General features: G+C 33.0%; 1 protein-coding gene across 7 annotated transcripts in view; it reads left to right on the top strand.

The window, feature by feature from the left end:
• The window catches only part of Pan3 (poly(A) specific ribonuclease subunit PAN3), a 134077-nt gene that overhangs the window by 31547 nt on the left and 87501 nt on the right, over nucleotides 1-15029 (top strand). For 5 of the 7 annotated variants that reach the window (XR_013343257.1, XM_026388357.2, XM_026388356.2 and 2 more), the window contains exon 5: nucleotides 11349-11510. The exons of the other annotated variants lie outside the window; for them this stretch is intronic. Coding sequence is in view for 4 of the 5 variants with exons in the window: in XM_026388357.2 (XP_026244142.1) it covers nucleotides 11349-11510 (162 nt within the window). In the remaining variant the exon portion in view is untranslated. The remainder of the gene's footprint in view (nucleotides 1-11348; nucleotides 11511-15029) is intronic. 7 annotated transcript variants of the gene reach the window in all.

Genomic DNA, 15029 nt, shown 5'->3' on the forward strand with positions numbered 1-15029 from the left:
AGAGCCAGTGCTACTCTCAAACCATGATTTGTTATCTGTCTGTAAGGAGGAAATGAATATTTAAAAACTTTTATAATAATACTTTGACATCCTAATATGATCATTTTTCTAGTAATTAATTTTTACAAATTATAGAACCATGATATAGAGGAAACTTTTTTTAAAGTAATCTTTTATATCAAAGTTTGAGAAGCATTGATTTTTTTTCTTTTATTTCCCATATTAGCATAATTTTAAAGATAAAACCCATAATTAAAAAAAAAATGTGTATAATTATTCTTGGCCAAGAATGATTGTGGAAGAATTTGAATTGTAGCTTTATATTCTGTGGGAGAGGTAAGCTCCTGAAACACTAGAGATGATTGAGTTTCATTTAAAATGAGAGTTAATACACTAGAGATGAATACATGAGGAAACTTTAGTACATGATAAAAATTAAAGCAGACCACTGGTATGAGAAGACTTGTATAAAAAGAAAGACTTGAGGGCCTCTATGAATCAGAAATGTCATCTATACAAGCAGTAAAAATATGAGTAAGAAATCTCTTCGGAACAAATGTCTTTGTTTAAAAAAGTTGGGTGTTGAAATACAGATATTTATAAATGAAGTGGTTCATGGCCACCACATATTGATGTAATTCCTAGGCAGATGAGAAGTCTTCACAGTTTTTGTCTAGCAGTCTTACTTTCTCCTTTAATATTTTTCTGGTCTAGTGATCTTATTCATCTTTTTTTATTCACCTAGTCATTTTCCTGTTCAGTCTTCCTTCCACCCCCTGGCCCACAAAAGTTCAGGTGCTTATTATTTACATTTCTTTGGTTGGCTTACATTATATGCAACCTATACTGTGCATGTGCAACATGTTTTTAATAGTTGGCTAACAGATTTTCATTCTCATCAGGTTTTTTAGGCTTTAATAACAAGTTAAATTCTTTGGGCTTAGGAGGCATAGATTTCTGAAGTATGTTTATTTCTTCCATTCTTGATTTTAAACTTTTTTAGGATGAGAAAAGTGGGACCAAAGGGGATTGGTTCATCTGCTGTGACTTATGTATGAGGTGATGTGAATGTTGGAGGTCCAGTTCTGGGTTATCTGCTTGAGAGAAAAATTTACTAGCAGCACTTACTCTGCTTTCTTCCTGTTTAAACCCAGTTTGGGTCCCCCTTTATATTGTTCTCTATTTTAAGAACATCCATTCCTCCTTTCTACCATCTCTAAACTTACCAAGGAAAAATATTCTGATTAATTTGACATTTTGTTCTAAAAAGTCCCCCCACCCCCCGTTGGTACCAGGGATTAAACTCGGGGTACTCAGTCCCTTGGTTTTGTATTTTGTTTTAGAGACAGGGTCTCACTGAGTTGCTCAGTGCCTTGCTTTTGCTGAGATTGGCTTTGAACTTGTGATCCTCCTGCCTCAGCCTCCTGAGCCACTGTGCCTGGCCCTAAAGTCTCTGAAAGATAACTTTTTATATTATCCAAACTCAAGGCAACAAGATATGGAATAATAATGAACCTGTAAAGTATTTTCTAGAGTTTTTTTGTGAAGAAAGATAAATTTGGAGAAATTAATAGAATTATAGTATTGACAATTTGGAGTGTAAATCCTTTCTTAGCCCTGCTGATTATTTGGTCTTTAATCAAACCAATTACCGATCTCAATAAGAATAAAAAAGGGAGAAAGTGAAAAAAATATTGAAAAATAACTGAAACTTAAAAGGAAATTCCAATCTAAAGCTTCATTTGTAAAACAATTATTTATGTTCTTTATGTCTCATAAAGAATTAATATTTTACTTGCTATTTAGGCTTCTAGTCAGCTGCATCATTTTATTATGTCACTTAATCTTTTACCCATGAATATTGTATAGGAATGTTTTTGTAGAAAATCTTGTTTGACATTCTAAGTTAACATATTCAGAGCTACTCTTTTTATTTGTGTTTGTGTGTGTGTGTGTTTTAGTTGTTGAGAGACCTTTATTTTATTCATTTATTTATACATGGTGCTGAGGATCAAACCCAAGTGCCTCACACTTCAGGGAGCGCTCTACCAATGAGCTAGAATCCCAGTCCTCAGAGCTACTCTTTACTGAAGTCACTAAACTTTCATTGACTTCCATTTGCCATGCTGTGGAAATGTGTAGAGTCCCAGCTTGAGCCAGATGGAGGCAGAATATTAGAAATATACTTACGGGTTCTGTATGAAAAGTGGTAGAGTCCTCGGAGTCCAGCTTCCCAGGCAGGAATCACACAATGGGTGCTCTGTAGCTTGTTCAGAGCCTCATCTTTCATCAAAGAGTAAATATTAGGAATAGTACTCAACCAGTATATTATAAATAATGGCTGAGGTTTTTGAGTTTGGGGTCTGATTTGAGGCAGTTGGAATTTTAAATCCCTACTTTTTCCACAGATTATCTTTATGTCTTTAACTTGGCAACCTTTTGTTTCTTCATTTGCAAAGTGAGAATAGTACCTATGATGTAGATTGATTTGAGGACTAAATGTTGCTGGGCATAGAAGTGCCCAATAAATGGTAGCTTTCATTGGTAGTTAAGTAATACGTGGTGTTCCTGAGTCTTTGAAGCCTTGCTTTGAAATTAAAGACATCTCTTGCTACTCAATCTGGATCAGTGTACATTAAAATTGCCCAGTGGGAGTTACATAACTGCTCTGGGTTCTGTAGTTGCTCTGGGAATATTTACCTTGAGATGTTCAAGTGTCTTCTCTCCTAACATTTTTTGCTTTCCTCAGAAGCTTCTTGTTGGTTTTTCAAATGGGGTAAAAAATCCTTTGGGGGTTTTATTGTTATGTAATGGCATGTAGATAGAAACTTGATTTTATTTATATTGATGATGATTTTTTGACTCTGTTCCAGGTAATATGGTAAACTTAATTATTTCTTTCATAAAGCAAATCTTTTTATTCTGTCATCTAAATCTCCTTTGTGAGAGTTTGTTTTCTCATTTTGGGAAATGAAATATTTGAGAAATCAAGTAATATACCTAAATTTTGTTTCTGGTCTTGAGTTTCACAAGTATTGATATTTGTCCTCATTTGAAATGTCATGTTAACACACATTATTTTGTATTAGATATGTATAAAAAACAAAATAGTATGCTCATTTTCATTAAAATAATCAATATAAATAAAATAATTCCCAATCTGCTAAGTTAATAATTTTAAATAGAAAGAGCTGTCATTGTTTTTATGTAATTAATTTAAATTAATTGTTGTGTTTATTGCTAAGGATCTATGTTAATAAATTCCCCTTAACAAATGGCTGTATTCTGTCTATACTTTTTTAATAGATTTAAATGTTGTTCTTGTTTATTTCTACTCTGGATCTGTTTTTTTCTCATTGGTTGGAACTTGTTTACCAATGTGATATTTCCTGTAGAAAAGAACTGAAGTTTGGAACAATTGTTTCTTTTTCTGTTTGTTAAGAGGGTCCACAGATTAACTTGCCAGGATTGTGCTGAAATAAAGATGTGCCTTGGAAAGAATAAATTTTTTTTAATGAAAGAAGGTGTAATCATGTACTTTCTGTACTTTAATTGGTACTTTGTATTCAATGACCATTTGTTTTGTTGAATTAAGATTTCTTCAAATTCATGACAGAATTTGAAGGATTCAATCAACAGAATCTTGTTTTATTGGTTGCTTGATTACAAAAGCACTAGTGAGATAAATTTGTTTTAGAAAATAATTTTAAAAGATGCATCTGGCAGTATTGTGGCTGACATGTTACCATATTTAAACACTGTGAAATGTAATTTGCATGCCTTTAATACATAATATATAATACTGTTAGCTGTAGTCATCATCTACTTTTATAGCTTTGGAGAATTTGAGTTAGTTTTTTTTTTTTACATAATAATAGAAGTTTGGAAAACCACGGTCCATTTACCACTTGAACAGAGGAACTAGTAGTTTATTCTGAGATTAGCTAGTTGGCTTCTTTATACTTGACTCTGGTCATTGCATTTACAAAATGTAATAGTTGGTATTAAAAGCTTGGACTTATTGGTGGTTCATCCTTATTTTCCTAGGAAAGAGGTGTGGCGAATAAATTAGTAAAGATAAGTTTAGTATTCTCTTCCAGAAACATGCTCAAATTTGAAGTAGACTTAGCCAGCTCTGTTTTATTTCCCAAATTTGTTCTTGCATTTTGAAAATGGGGAGGGAAAACCTTTTAATTTTATTTCTTTGAATGAAATCTCTAGCTGATATTTCTCTTGAATCTTTCCATGCAGTTAGATTCAAGGACATTGATTCAGGTATAGTTAGGATAATATTGAGAGTGTAATGTATTAAGGAATACTGTAACATGTGCAATAGATTTCTTTGAATTGGAGACAGGATGCCACAGTTAAGAGTAGAACCTTTGGGCTGGGTACGATGGTTCAAGCCTGTAATCCCAGCTGCTCAGGAGGCTAAGGCAGGAGGATTGCAAGTTCAAAGACAGCCTCAGCAACTTAGCGAAGCCCTAAACAACTCAGTGAGACCTTTTCTCAAAATAAAATATAAAAAGGTTTAGGATGTGGCTCAGTGGTTAAGCTCCCCTGGGTTCAACCCTGTACAAAAAAAAAAAAAAAAAAAAAAAAAAAAAAAAAAAAAAAAAAAAAAGAAGCTTTGGAACCTTTTATAGGTGTATAGGCAAATTATTTTAACCTCTACCAAGATTTACTCTTCTTGTCAGTAAAGTTGATAATAATGATAGGCACTATCTCACAGGGTTATGCACATTAAATACATTAAGGGGTGTAAAGTGCTTGGTATAGTGCCATGTGCTTATCAAATAGTAGGCATTACATCTTCTATTGCTTATAATTCTGCAATTTAAAACCCATGTTTATCTGTTTCTGAATGTATACAAGATTGCTTTTCATTAACTGCCAACTTAATTTAAATAAACTATAGTAAAGAACATTTTTTGAAAATATTCTGCTTCATTTCAAGATTGAGCCTAAGCATACATGAATTAAATCAAAGGGGAAAGGTTTTTTAAATAAACCAGTAGATATATTAGTATGATTGTTTTTGGTAAAGAACTGAAATAAAAAACTTAAAGCATTGTTATAGGTGATAGTTTATTGTAAAAGTAACTTTTATGACTTAAAAAAAGAAACAACAAATTTTCACTCTATTTTAGTAAGTTTAGCATAGTATTGTATTTTGTCCTGTCTTATATTCTGGTTTCACTCAAAGGCAAAATGGAAGTTGCAGTTTGATTAAAAATTTATTTTGGCCTTGCTTAGAAAGAATATTTCACCTTTATTTTTTGGCAGCATAAAAATCCTTTTTAGCATTATGGGTTTAAGAACAGAAATAATGACTGTTTTATAGGTTCTTAAATCTACATAGATTATATTAATCTTCCCTAATTCTGACTCAACAGTTAAAAAAATGTAAATGTGTTTATGCAGGTAAATAATGTTCTATATTTAATATAATTTAGATGAATTTTTACTTAGCAGTTCCCCTGATTTTTGTATGATTTGTGTATTGGTTCACAACTTTAAAGATCTTTTAATTTACATTTATTTAACAATGACAGTCTATTTTTCTATAACCTACTTTCTTTTTTTCTTTTTCTTTTTTTAGTGCTGGGAATTGAACCCTGGAGTGCTTTACTATTTTTATTTTGTATTTTATTTTTAAATTTTGAGAAAAGGTCTCAGTAAGTTGTATAGGGCCTTGCTGAGTTACTCAGGATGACATTGAATTTGTAATCCTCCTCAGCCTCGTGAATTGCTGGGATAACAGGCATGCACCACTATATCTGGTTTCTGTGACCTACTTTCTGTAGACCTACTTGCTCATCCTACTATTGTCTTTATTTAAACAAGGAAAACATAAAGAATTGAATACATTTTCATGAAAAGACCACAGTTAATGAATGGAGGGACAAAATACAGCATATCCTTTAAGCTGACTTGTTTATTTTAAAAAATTTTATCTCTTTATTTTTGTGGTACTAGGGATTTAAATATCAGGGGTGCTTGACTAATGAACTACATTCCTAACCCTTTTTAATTTTTGATTTTTCAGATAGGGTCTCACTAAGTTGCCCAAGTTGGCCTCAAACTTGAGATCTTCGTGCCTCAGCCTCCCAAGTAGCTTTAATTATAGATATGTGCCACTGGGTCTGTCCTGTTTTTAATTTTAAAAAATTTTAAGCCTTCATGAGAAAACTCACTAGATTTTTAGGTTTGGATTTATTTTTCTAAATTAAGTGTAGGAGGCTTTAAAATTCACGTTTTGTGAATGATTTAGGTATAGATAGAACCCTGTGTTAATGATTATGGAAATTATTATTTTTTTTTTTTTTAAAGAGAGAGTGAGAGAGGAGGGAGAGAGAGAGAGGGGGGGGGAGAGAGAGAGAGAGAGAATTTTTAATATTTATTTTTAGTTCTCGGCGGACACAACATCTTTGTTGGTATGTGGTGCTGAGGATCGAACCCGGGTCGCACACATGCCAGGTGAGCGCGCTACCGCTTGAGCCACATCCCCAGCCCTATGGAAATTATTTAATTAAAAAAATTCAAATGATTTAGATCAGTTTGGGATCTATTTTTCCCCTGGTGAGTTTAGATTAGCTACTTATCATTAATTGAATTGTAATCTTATATTGAAATCTTATAATTATAAAGATGCTAAAATATCAGGACATTAATTAACTAAGGGAAGACTATTTGGAATTAGAAGACATTGTGAAATAAATGCAGGCTTATTTGGGGATTAAACATATATTAAATCCTATGCCAAAGGTTTCTAATGAGAGGACTTCATAGGAGTAACTGGAGGTAGGTGGTTGTTGTTTCTACAAAAGATACTGAGTTTTTATTTTTTGGGAGGGAGTAAGAATGAATTTGTGTATTCATCAAGTGTTGTCTGAAGAAAGACATTTTATATGCATTATTTTTCATTTTTTCCCGTCCCCCCTTAGATTCTTGAGAACTTTATAGCTCAAAGTGTGGTCACTAGGTAGTTCTTGCAGTGTGGGGAGCTTTTTGAAATGCAGAGTCTTAGGTCTCATTCTAGGTCTACTGAGTCAGAATCTTTGATGATGATGATGATGATGATGATGATGATGATGATAGTGGTGATGGTGGTGGTGGTGATGCAATGTTGAGGATGGAACCCAGGGCCTAGCTCTACTACTGAACTATACTCCCCAGGCCCAGAATCTTTATTTTAACAAGATCCCCAGACGATTCATATGTTCATTGTAATTTGAGGTGCTACTCTAGGATACATTGTTCAACTTTTTCTTTTTCTTTTTTTTTAAACCTCAGAGCATATTTTATTTTATTTTTTTTAATATTTATTTATTTATTTTTAGTTCTTGGCGGACACTACATCTTTGTTTGTATGTGGTGCTGAGGATCGAACCCGGGCCACACGCATGCCAGGCGAGCACGCTACCGCTTGAGCCACATCCCCAGCCCCTCAACTTTTTCTTATTCTTTAAAACTTTTGTTCAAGATTGAGGGCATTTTAAAAAAATAAATTCCCAATTAAAAAAGATTGAAACTATATTCATCTGCTCTATTACTGGTTCATTTAGATTTTGTAAAGAAAGATGAAAACTGTTTTGTAGTTAATCTTGAGACTTTAAACACATATGTGGAGAGGAAGAAGGAAAAAAAGTTATAGGCTACATATGGATACTTTAGCATAGGAAAAGAGGATTGATTGCTAGGAGGTGAATCAGAAAAGCTGGGTATCGATAGAACGTGACATTTTAAAATCCTTCCACTTCATTATAATTAGCAAGTTCGGACTGGCCAGGCTAGATCAACAAGGAAATCGATCCCCTTCTTATTTTGATCATTGCATTCTCTTTTTTTTTTTTTTTTTTTAAAGAGAGAGTGAGAGAGGAGAGAGAGAGAGAGAGAGAGAGAGAGAGAGAGAGAGAGAGAGAGAGAGAATTTTTAATATTTATTTTTTAGTTCTCGGTGGACACAACATCTTTGTTGGTATGTGGTGCTGAGGATCGAACCCGGGCCGCACGCATGCCAGGCGAGCGCGCTACCGCTGAGCCACATCTCCAGCCCCGATCATTGCATTCTCAATGTTGGTCTAAGTAAGGATTTTGGAAGTTAACTGAAATAAAAGAGGGGTTGTTGCTTTGGTTTGCTTTGCAGGAAAACTTAGAAAACTTTAGTAAGTAACTATGTTGTATAAAAAATTGTCTGCCCTTTTATTTCCTCATCTTCCATTTGATTTTCCTGTTTCCTTTAGCCCCTACTTTCAGCTAATCACCATTAGTTTTCTTTTTAACCTACCAAATCTTTCCACAATCATACCTTAGCTCTCTATTTCCTTTGTAATTGCCTGGAATTGACATCCTTCTCCCAAACCAGTGATTCTGAGGGGCATTTGTGGTTCTCTACCAGCAAAGGACATTTAGCAGTATGTTGAGACATTTTTGGTTATAACAACTGGTTCCATGGTACTACTGGTATCTAGTGGGGAGGACAGGAACAGCCTTCTACAACAAAGAATTATCTAAAGCCTGTAGGGTTGAGGTTGATAAACCTTAACCAAACTATTATCAAAGTCCACAATTTGTCTGCCTGTTCCAGTTTTACCAACACCAATTCCTCTTCCAAACTGCCACACAGGATTCCTTTCTAAAACACATATAATTTTGTTAATTTTTATTTATAAGCTTTCTTGAGTTTCCCTTTACCTGTGAAGGATGTGAAAACTCCTTGGCACAAGATCGAAAACAGTAAATGTTTGACTGCTGTTTTCAAGCCTCATATTTGGCTCCCAAGCTTGACCCTCTTTTGGTGGTCTGAATATTATAGTGCCTTTTTGCCTGTCATCATACATTTTCCCCAGTCCACAGTACAAATTTCTCTTTGGATTTTCTTTTCTCCTGTCTACACATATTTATTTTTTCTTTAAAAAACAAAATCTGCTCAGGCATTCTTCTTTCTTGTGAACAGTCTTTTGCCTGTGCTCTGGTACCTTGATTGTGCATTATTTTATCATGCGAGTTGTACTTTGTTTGCGTATCTGTGTTACTGTCTAGATTCTATCCTCTCTTTGAGGAAAAGGTGTGTGTGTGTGTGTGTGTGTGTGTGAGAGAGAGAGAGAGATTAGATTCCAAGTAATTAATAGTTCTTAGTTGTTTAATTGAAAAATACATGTTGTCTTCAAAAGATAAATAAGTGCTTGGGTGATTTGGAGATGAGCACACAGATGAAGTATTACTATGACTTGTGCGTATACTTTTCTTTTTGTATGTAATCCTTTTGCCTCATCATCAGTGCTGTTATTGTTGCCATCTTTTTTAAATGTCATTTTGTATTGTTTATTATAATAGTATTTAAATGATATGACTATCTTAGATCTTTACATTTAGTATTTAGTTAATCTCTGGTCACTTATTGAAAAAACTTATCATTTATAATGGTACATGTTTGAAGACCTCTTCTCCTTAAGTGGAAAGGCCTTAGGATAGTTATAGGTTTGGGCAAGTGATGGAGGGAGAATAATAATGAATTCTTCTTTGGAAAAATAAGAAATATAATTATATAATGAGAATTGTTGGGGAGATAGGATGATACATTTCACGTATTTAAAACCTATGTGTGTCTTTAATGCACCATTGTATAGAAAATAAATTACATTGATGGTAAAAACTGAGTCAAAAGTGAGTCTGAATTTATGAAGAATCTGAATTAGAGTGGGCTGTTTAAAAGCTTTAATTTTCTTGCATTCAGATATATGATTGGAATTTAGGTACTTTAAGTCCTGTTTGGCAAGTTGTGATTTTTTTGTAATGCGTGGTAGAGGAATTTCTAAAATATAAATTTTACGTAGCAGATGCTTGTTTTTCTCACTGTATATCAAAGTTTTATAATTATTTATTTGAACACAGAAACATTTACTTTATACTCTTTGCAGTGATTTATGCTACTAGAAATGACTTGCTTTTAAAGTGTTTCACTTAAAATATGGTTCTGTAGCATGAACCACAAAGGGTACATATTTATTTTCACCCACAGTTCTTTCTAGACAGAGAGTTGACTGGATTGGTCCAAGGCTGCATAAATGAAGAACTAGTTTAGTCTCTATCCCCTATTGTAATTATTGAGTAGGTAGGTAATCTAGTTGCTTTCTTAATATATTTAATTATTTTTATCCTTTAGTCAAAGACAATTTAGTTGAGGCTCATGCATGAAGAGGAGAATTAATTTTCATAGAATAATTTTCATAGACATTATTTGCAAGGCTTTTAAAATTTAGAAATCAAATTATCAGATATTTTCTTCAAATTGGTTTTCTTTATAACATTGTTTTTTAAAATTTTGTCTGGCTGTAGCATCTTATTTTGAAAACTTTATTTGTTCAAGCAGTCTTATTTTACCTTATGATAGAAAGATAAGTAAACATTGATTCTCTTATGTTTTAAAATAGATGCCTTCTCTAGCATGTACTAGTGTATTCCCTGAAGAGTGGAGATATCTCTATTTATATCTGTGAATACCTTTTAAGATACAGTTTAATGCAGATTTTCTATGAAAAGTTGAAGATGGTAGAAATTATTATCTCATAATTTTCAGGTGTAAAACCCCTGATAAACACTACTAAGATAGTTCAATAACTTTATTGTGTTCATTATTTATGATTTTTCTTGGGCAGATAATTTATTTTAGTAAGTTTGTTTGAATTACTGAAATTTAAAAAAGCAATGAAATTTGTGTTATTGTTTATTGGGCTTTTTTTGGTTTGAAATTATTTCTTTTCTTTGAGTACCTTAGGTTGAATGCTCACTTAAGACAGTGACTGTCCTTGTACCCTGGCTTATTTTGCATAGAATTAAAATAATTCTTAAAAAGCCATTCCTTAGGAATCAGGTGTTTCCTTTAACTGGGTAGTTCAGTTTTCAGTAGAAAATAAGGTAGCAAGATGAGTTTCTAAAAAAGATGTAGTTCTGAGAATTTTTTTTTTATCTATATTTCATGCCCTTGAAGCTATTTCTTCATATTACAATGAGAATAGGTAAGTTCCAGTGGAAAAAAAATTCGCAAAGCATTTACTTTGCTGATAACTTAAATTCTATTAATTAAATAGTCTTATAAAATCAGATTATATTTCTCCAAAAATCTGTTGTTTTAAATAATATTGTTCAAACTCTTAGTACTGAGAATTATTGTAGAGGTATGGGGTGGGAGTGTGGGATGGTGGGTGGTGATAAGGACTTTGGGAGGGAATATTTTAGGAATTTTATATGTTTCCTATCCCACCATTCCTGTGTGTTAGTCATATTAGTTTAGATTAGTGTGGGGGATGTTAGGAGTGGCCTGGTTTCTTTCCTTCTTTTTCCTAGCCAAGAAAGTATCGCCTGGGGATGCTGGAGGAGAGGCTAGTACCGATGGGATCAAAGGCACGAAAAGCAAAGAACCCTATTGGCTGCCTTGCTGACAGGTGTAAATCAGGAGTACCCATCAATATGGTTTGGTGGAACAGAGTCACAGAAAACAATTTACAGGTAAAAATAATTTTTATTAGATGTTTTTTGAAATTGAATATTTTGGCTGCTTTCTGTGTTGGGGGGTGGTGGGTATGAAAGGATTGGATGGCTTAGCTGTAATGCTCTGTTAATTTTTAAAAATTTTTAGCAAGGTTAGTGGCCCATAATGATTTTTGTTTAGTTTTTTGAACTTGCTCTGCTTATAGTATATCTTTCTATTCTTTTATTGAATTTATTTTTGCCCTTTTTGTTTTGTTAACATGTGAGTTCAAATGTTTCTCCCTGTGGTTCTGGGGATCAAACACTTGTGTTCTACCATAGAGCATAAGTTCAATTATTTTTTAGTATGCAGAGTTTCATTTGTTTGGAATCTAAACAGTAGGAAACTCTATATATTGCCTTTTTGTACATTTTTAGTAAGAAATAAAAATGGTATGTAAACAGATTTGTCAACCAACTTAAGTAGTATATTGTCATAGGGTTATTACAGATACATTTCAGCATTGACTCTATCTTTACTTATATATTGAAAATTAAAGCAAAGTTTTATAACTCAAGGACTAATCTTCTATGTGAGATTTTGAATTACATACAGAATGATTTTATATTCCATCTTAACTTGAGTTTTATTTATTATATTTCATTTTAAAAAATGTTAATTGTATACTGTGGCTAGTACTCTTAATCAGAATTTCAGCTTAGCTAAAGGTAACATATTTATCCTCCCAAACTTTGAGTGAATTTCTATCTCCTGCATGTATGTATCATACACAAAAAGATATAACAAAGTTAACTTGATTTTATTTCTGTCACCAAATTCATATTAAAAAAAGTTCAACAGTATTTTGTATTAGTTTAGTATTAACATAGTAGCAATATCTGTGTTGCTTTGGAACAGGAATAAAGAAATTATTCCAGAAATATTGCAAAATATATTTTTCCCCCCACTGAAATTTTGAAAGTATTTTTCTAAAAAGATAAGGTGGAGGAAGCCCAGGGAATTCCACATTATTTTATTTCTACTTAAAATTTCATTAGAGTTTTGGCTCTTAATTATTTTTAGTAACATAGTTTTAAATGAATTTTTCTTATCTTTGAGATCACTAGGTCAAAGATTCAATATGAATTATTACAATTATTTTTCAGTTTTAGAAAGGAAGTCTGAAAAGAAATTGGGCCCCAACTACCTAAGAGCCAATATAGGTTCAACTGGAACAGCTTGTAGGTTGTGGTGGTGGAACATTGACCAATACAAAGATGTTGTCACTCAACTTCCTACAATTTCTCCCATCCCAGTGGAGGTTTAGAGGTTTAGTATAGCTTGAAAAAGCCATTAGTTTGGTTTAAGAATATACACTTAAGTTATGTTTTATGTTTAATTAAAACAGCTGCTAAAAGATTTACATTAATGTATGTGAAAGATAGAATTGGAGTCATCTGAATCTAGTATGTATTTCAAATACTACAGTTACATTTTTGCTCCAAATGGTATTTTGCTTTAAAGTAAGAAGTGGGCTGGGAATGTGACTCAGTGGTAGAGTACTTACCTATTGAGCATGAGACCCTGGGATTGGGTTCAATCCCCAGCTGCAGGAGTTGAGTGTGGGGCATAAGGAATGTTATGTTATGCCTCAAGTTTAAAGCTTTGTAAGCTCTAAAATGCCTCACGCTATGAGCCACATGTTGAAGTATTCAAAACTACCCAGCTAGTCTCCATTACTGTCTTTGAGAATTCTTAAAATGGGGACCTGGAATAGTTCAGTGAGAAGTTTATTGAGCACAAAGAGTATGTCAGTGTGCTGTGTGTGTGCATGTCTATTTATCTAGACATTGGAATTCCTATCTGTTTGTTGTAGAACAAAAATAATTTATATAAGTGAATTCCATACCTTGTTTTTGGCTTTGTTTATGTTGTAATTGTTTTATATTTGTGACACATAAAGTTTAAACGATTGTACAGCCAGATGTATTAGTCTTTTCCATTTTATTTGTTTCCTTTCTTTTAAAACTTAGGGCCTCTCAATTGTAAAGGCAGAGGAATGTTTATATTTTATTTTTAGTAATTATAAGTGTTTCTTAACAGGTTTAGCCGAGCACTGTGCTAATCTCTTTGTGTATATTTTCTTGGTCTTTCTTATAGCCTGTGGCATAGATATTATTAAATGGAAAAAATGTCTTCAGAGAAGCTAAGTAATATTAAGTTTAAACAGTCAGTAGAAGAGCAGAAATTTGAACCAAAGTTTGTCAGGTTCAAAAAATCTCTTTATTTCTATATGATGAAACTTTAGTTGTGCTAGGACATACTTGGTTCATCTGACTGGGTAATTGAGCTTTTGTTTAACAATTTATTTTGAGAATAAGAATGCCTACATAGTTTCCTAGACATGAGTTGTAATTTAGGCATTCCTTTGCAGCACTTGAACAGCTAGTCCTTTTTCTTTATGATTCATCTTTTCTTCAGTGACCTTTGCCCTTTTTTTTAATCTTTAAATGTTATTTCCATTGATTTCTTAATCTTGATCTAATACATGTAAGTGCAGAATTGCTAATTAGAGAATCAAATAAACATTTTCTTTAGTCTTTTGTAGGTATGCAGAAGGTAAATTTATTTTCATATGGCTGTCTGAAATACTAATAAAACTATCTAGTCTCTATTCCTAGATATATGAAGTCCCCAAGTGGGGACTCATGGAGTAGCTTCTGTTGTTCTCTCTCATTTCTTTAGTACCCATGTATTCTTTAAATGTCTTGCTAAGTGAAGTAAGTCAATCCCCAGGACAAATGTTTTCTCTGATATATGGATGCTGATCCACAATGGGGATGGGGGGGAGGCTGGGAGAAATTGAGGAACTTTAGATAGGGCAAAGTGGAGGGAAGCATGGGGGTATGAAAGATCGTGGAATGAGAGGGACGTCATTACCCTAAGTACATGCATGAAGACACGAATGGTGTGACTTTACTTTGTATATAACCAGAAACATGAAAAATTGTGCTCTATATGTGTACTATGAATTGAAATGCATTCTTCTGTCATGTATAACAAATTAGAATGAATGAATGAATAAATAAATAGAAAAATAGATAAATAAAAAGTTTGCTGGAGGTCTTAGTTGTCAAATGTAGCAGTTTTATCTGGTACTGATGGCTGCCTTTGTATTTCTTTTAAAACTCTTTCCTCTTTGTACTCTTAACTTTGTTTCATTTCTGGCTCTTTCTGCACTCCTTTTCTTGGTTCACTTTTTCTTCTGTGTTGTTGATCCCTAAATTTTTTTTGGTTAAGAATTGTCTTCTGAGATTGAAATCCAGATTTTTCATGCCTTCTGATATCTCTGCTGATAGATCTATATCCCACTATCACAGCAGATCTGAGATGTCTAAAACTCAGTTTATTTTTCTGTTCTCCAAATCCACTGATTATTTAAAAAAATTTTTCCTATATCCCTGCTTCCGTTAATAGCATTGTCGTCTTCCTTGTCACTGAAGCTAATATCTGGGCTTCTTCCTTGATACCTCCTACATTTTACCACTTCTTATGAG

This window comes from Urocitellus parryii, chromosome 2, assembly GCF_045843805.1.
Source record: "Urocitellus parryii isolate mUroPar1 chromosome 2, mUroPar1.hap1, whole genome shotgun sequence".
Lineage (NCBI taxonomy): Eukaryota > Metazoa > Chordata > Mammalia > Rodentia > Sciuridae > Urocitellus > Urocitellus parryii.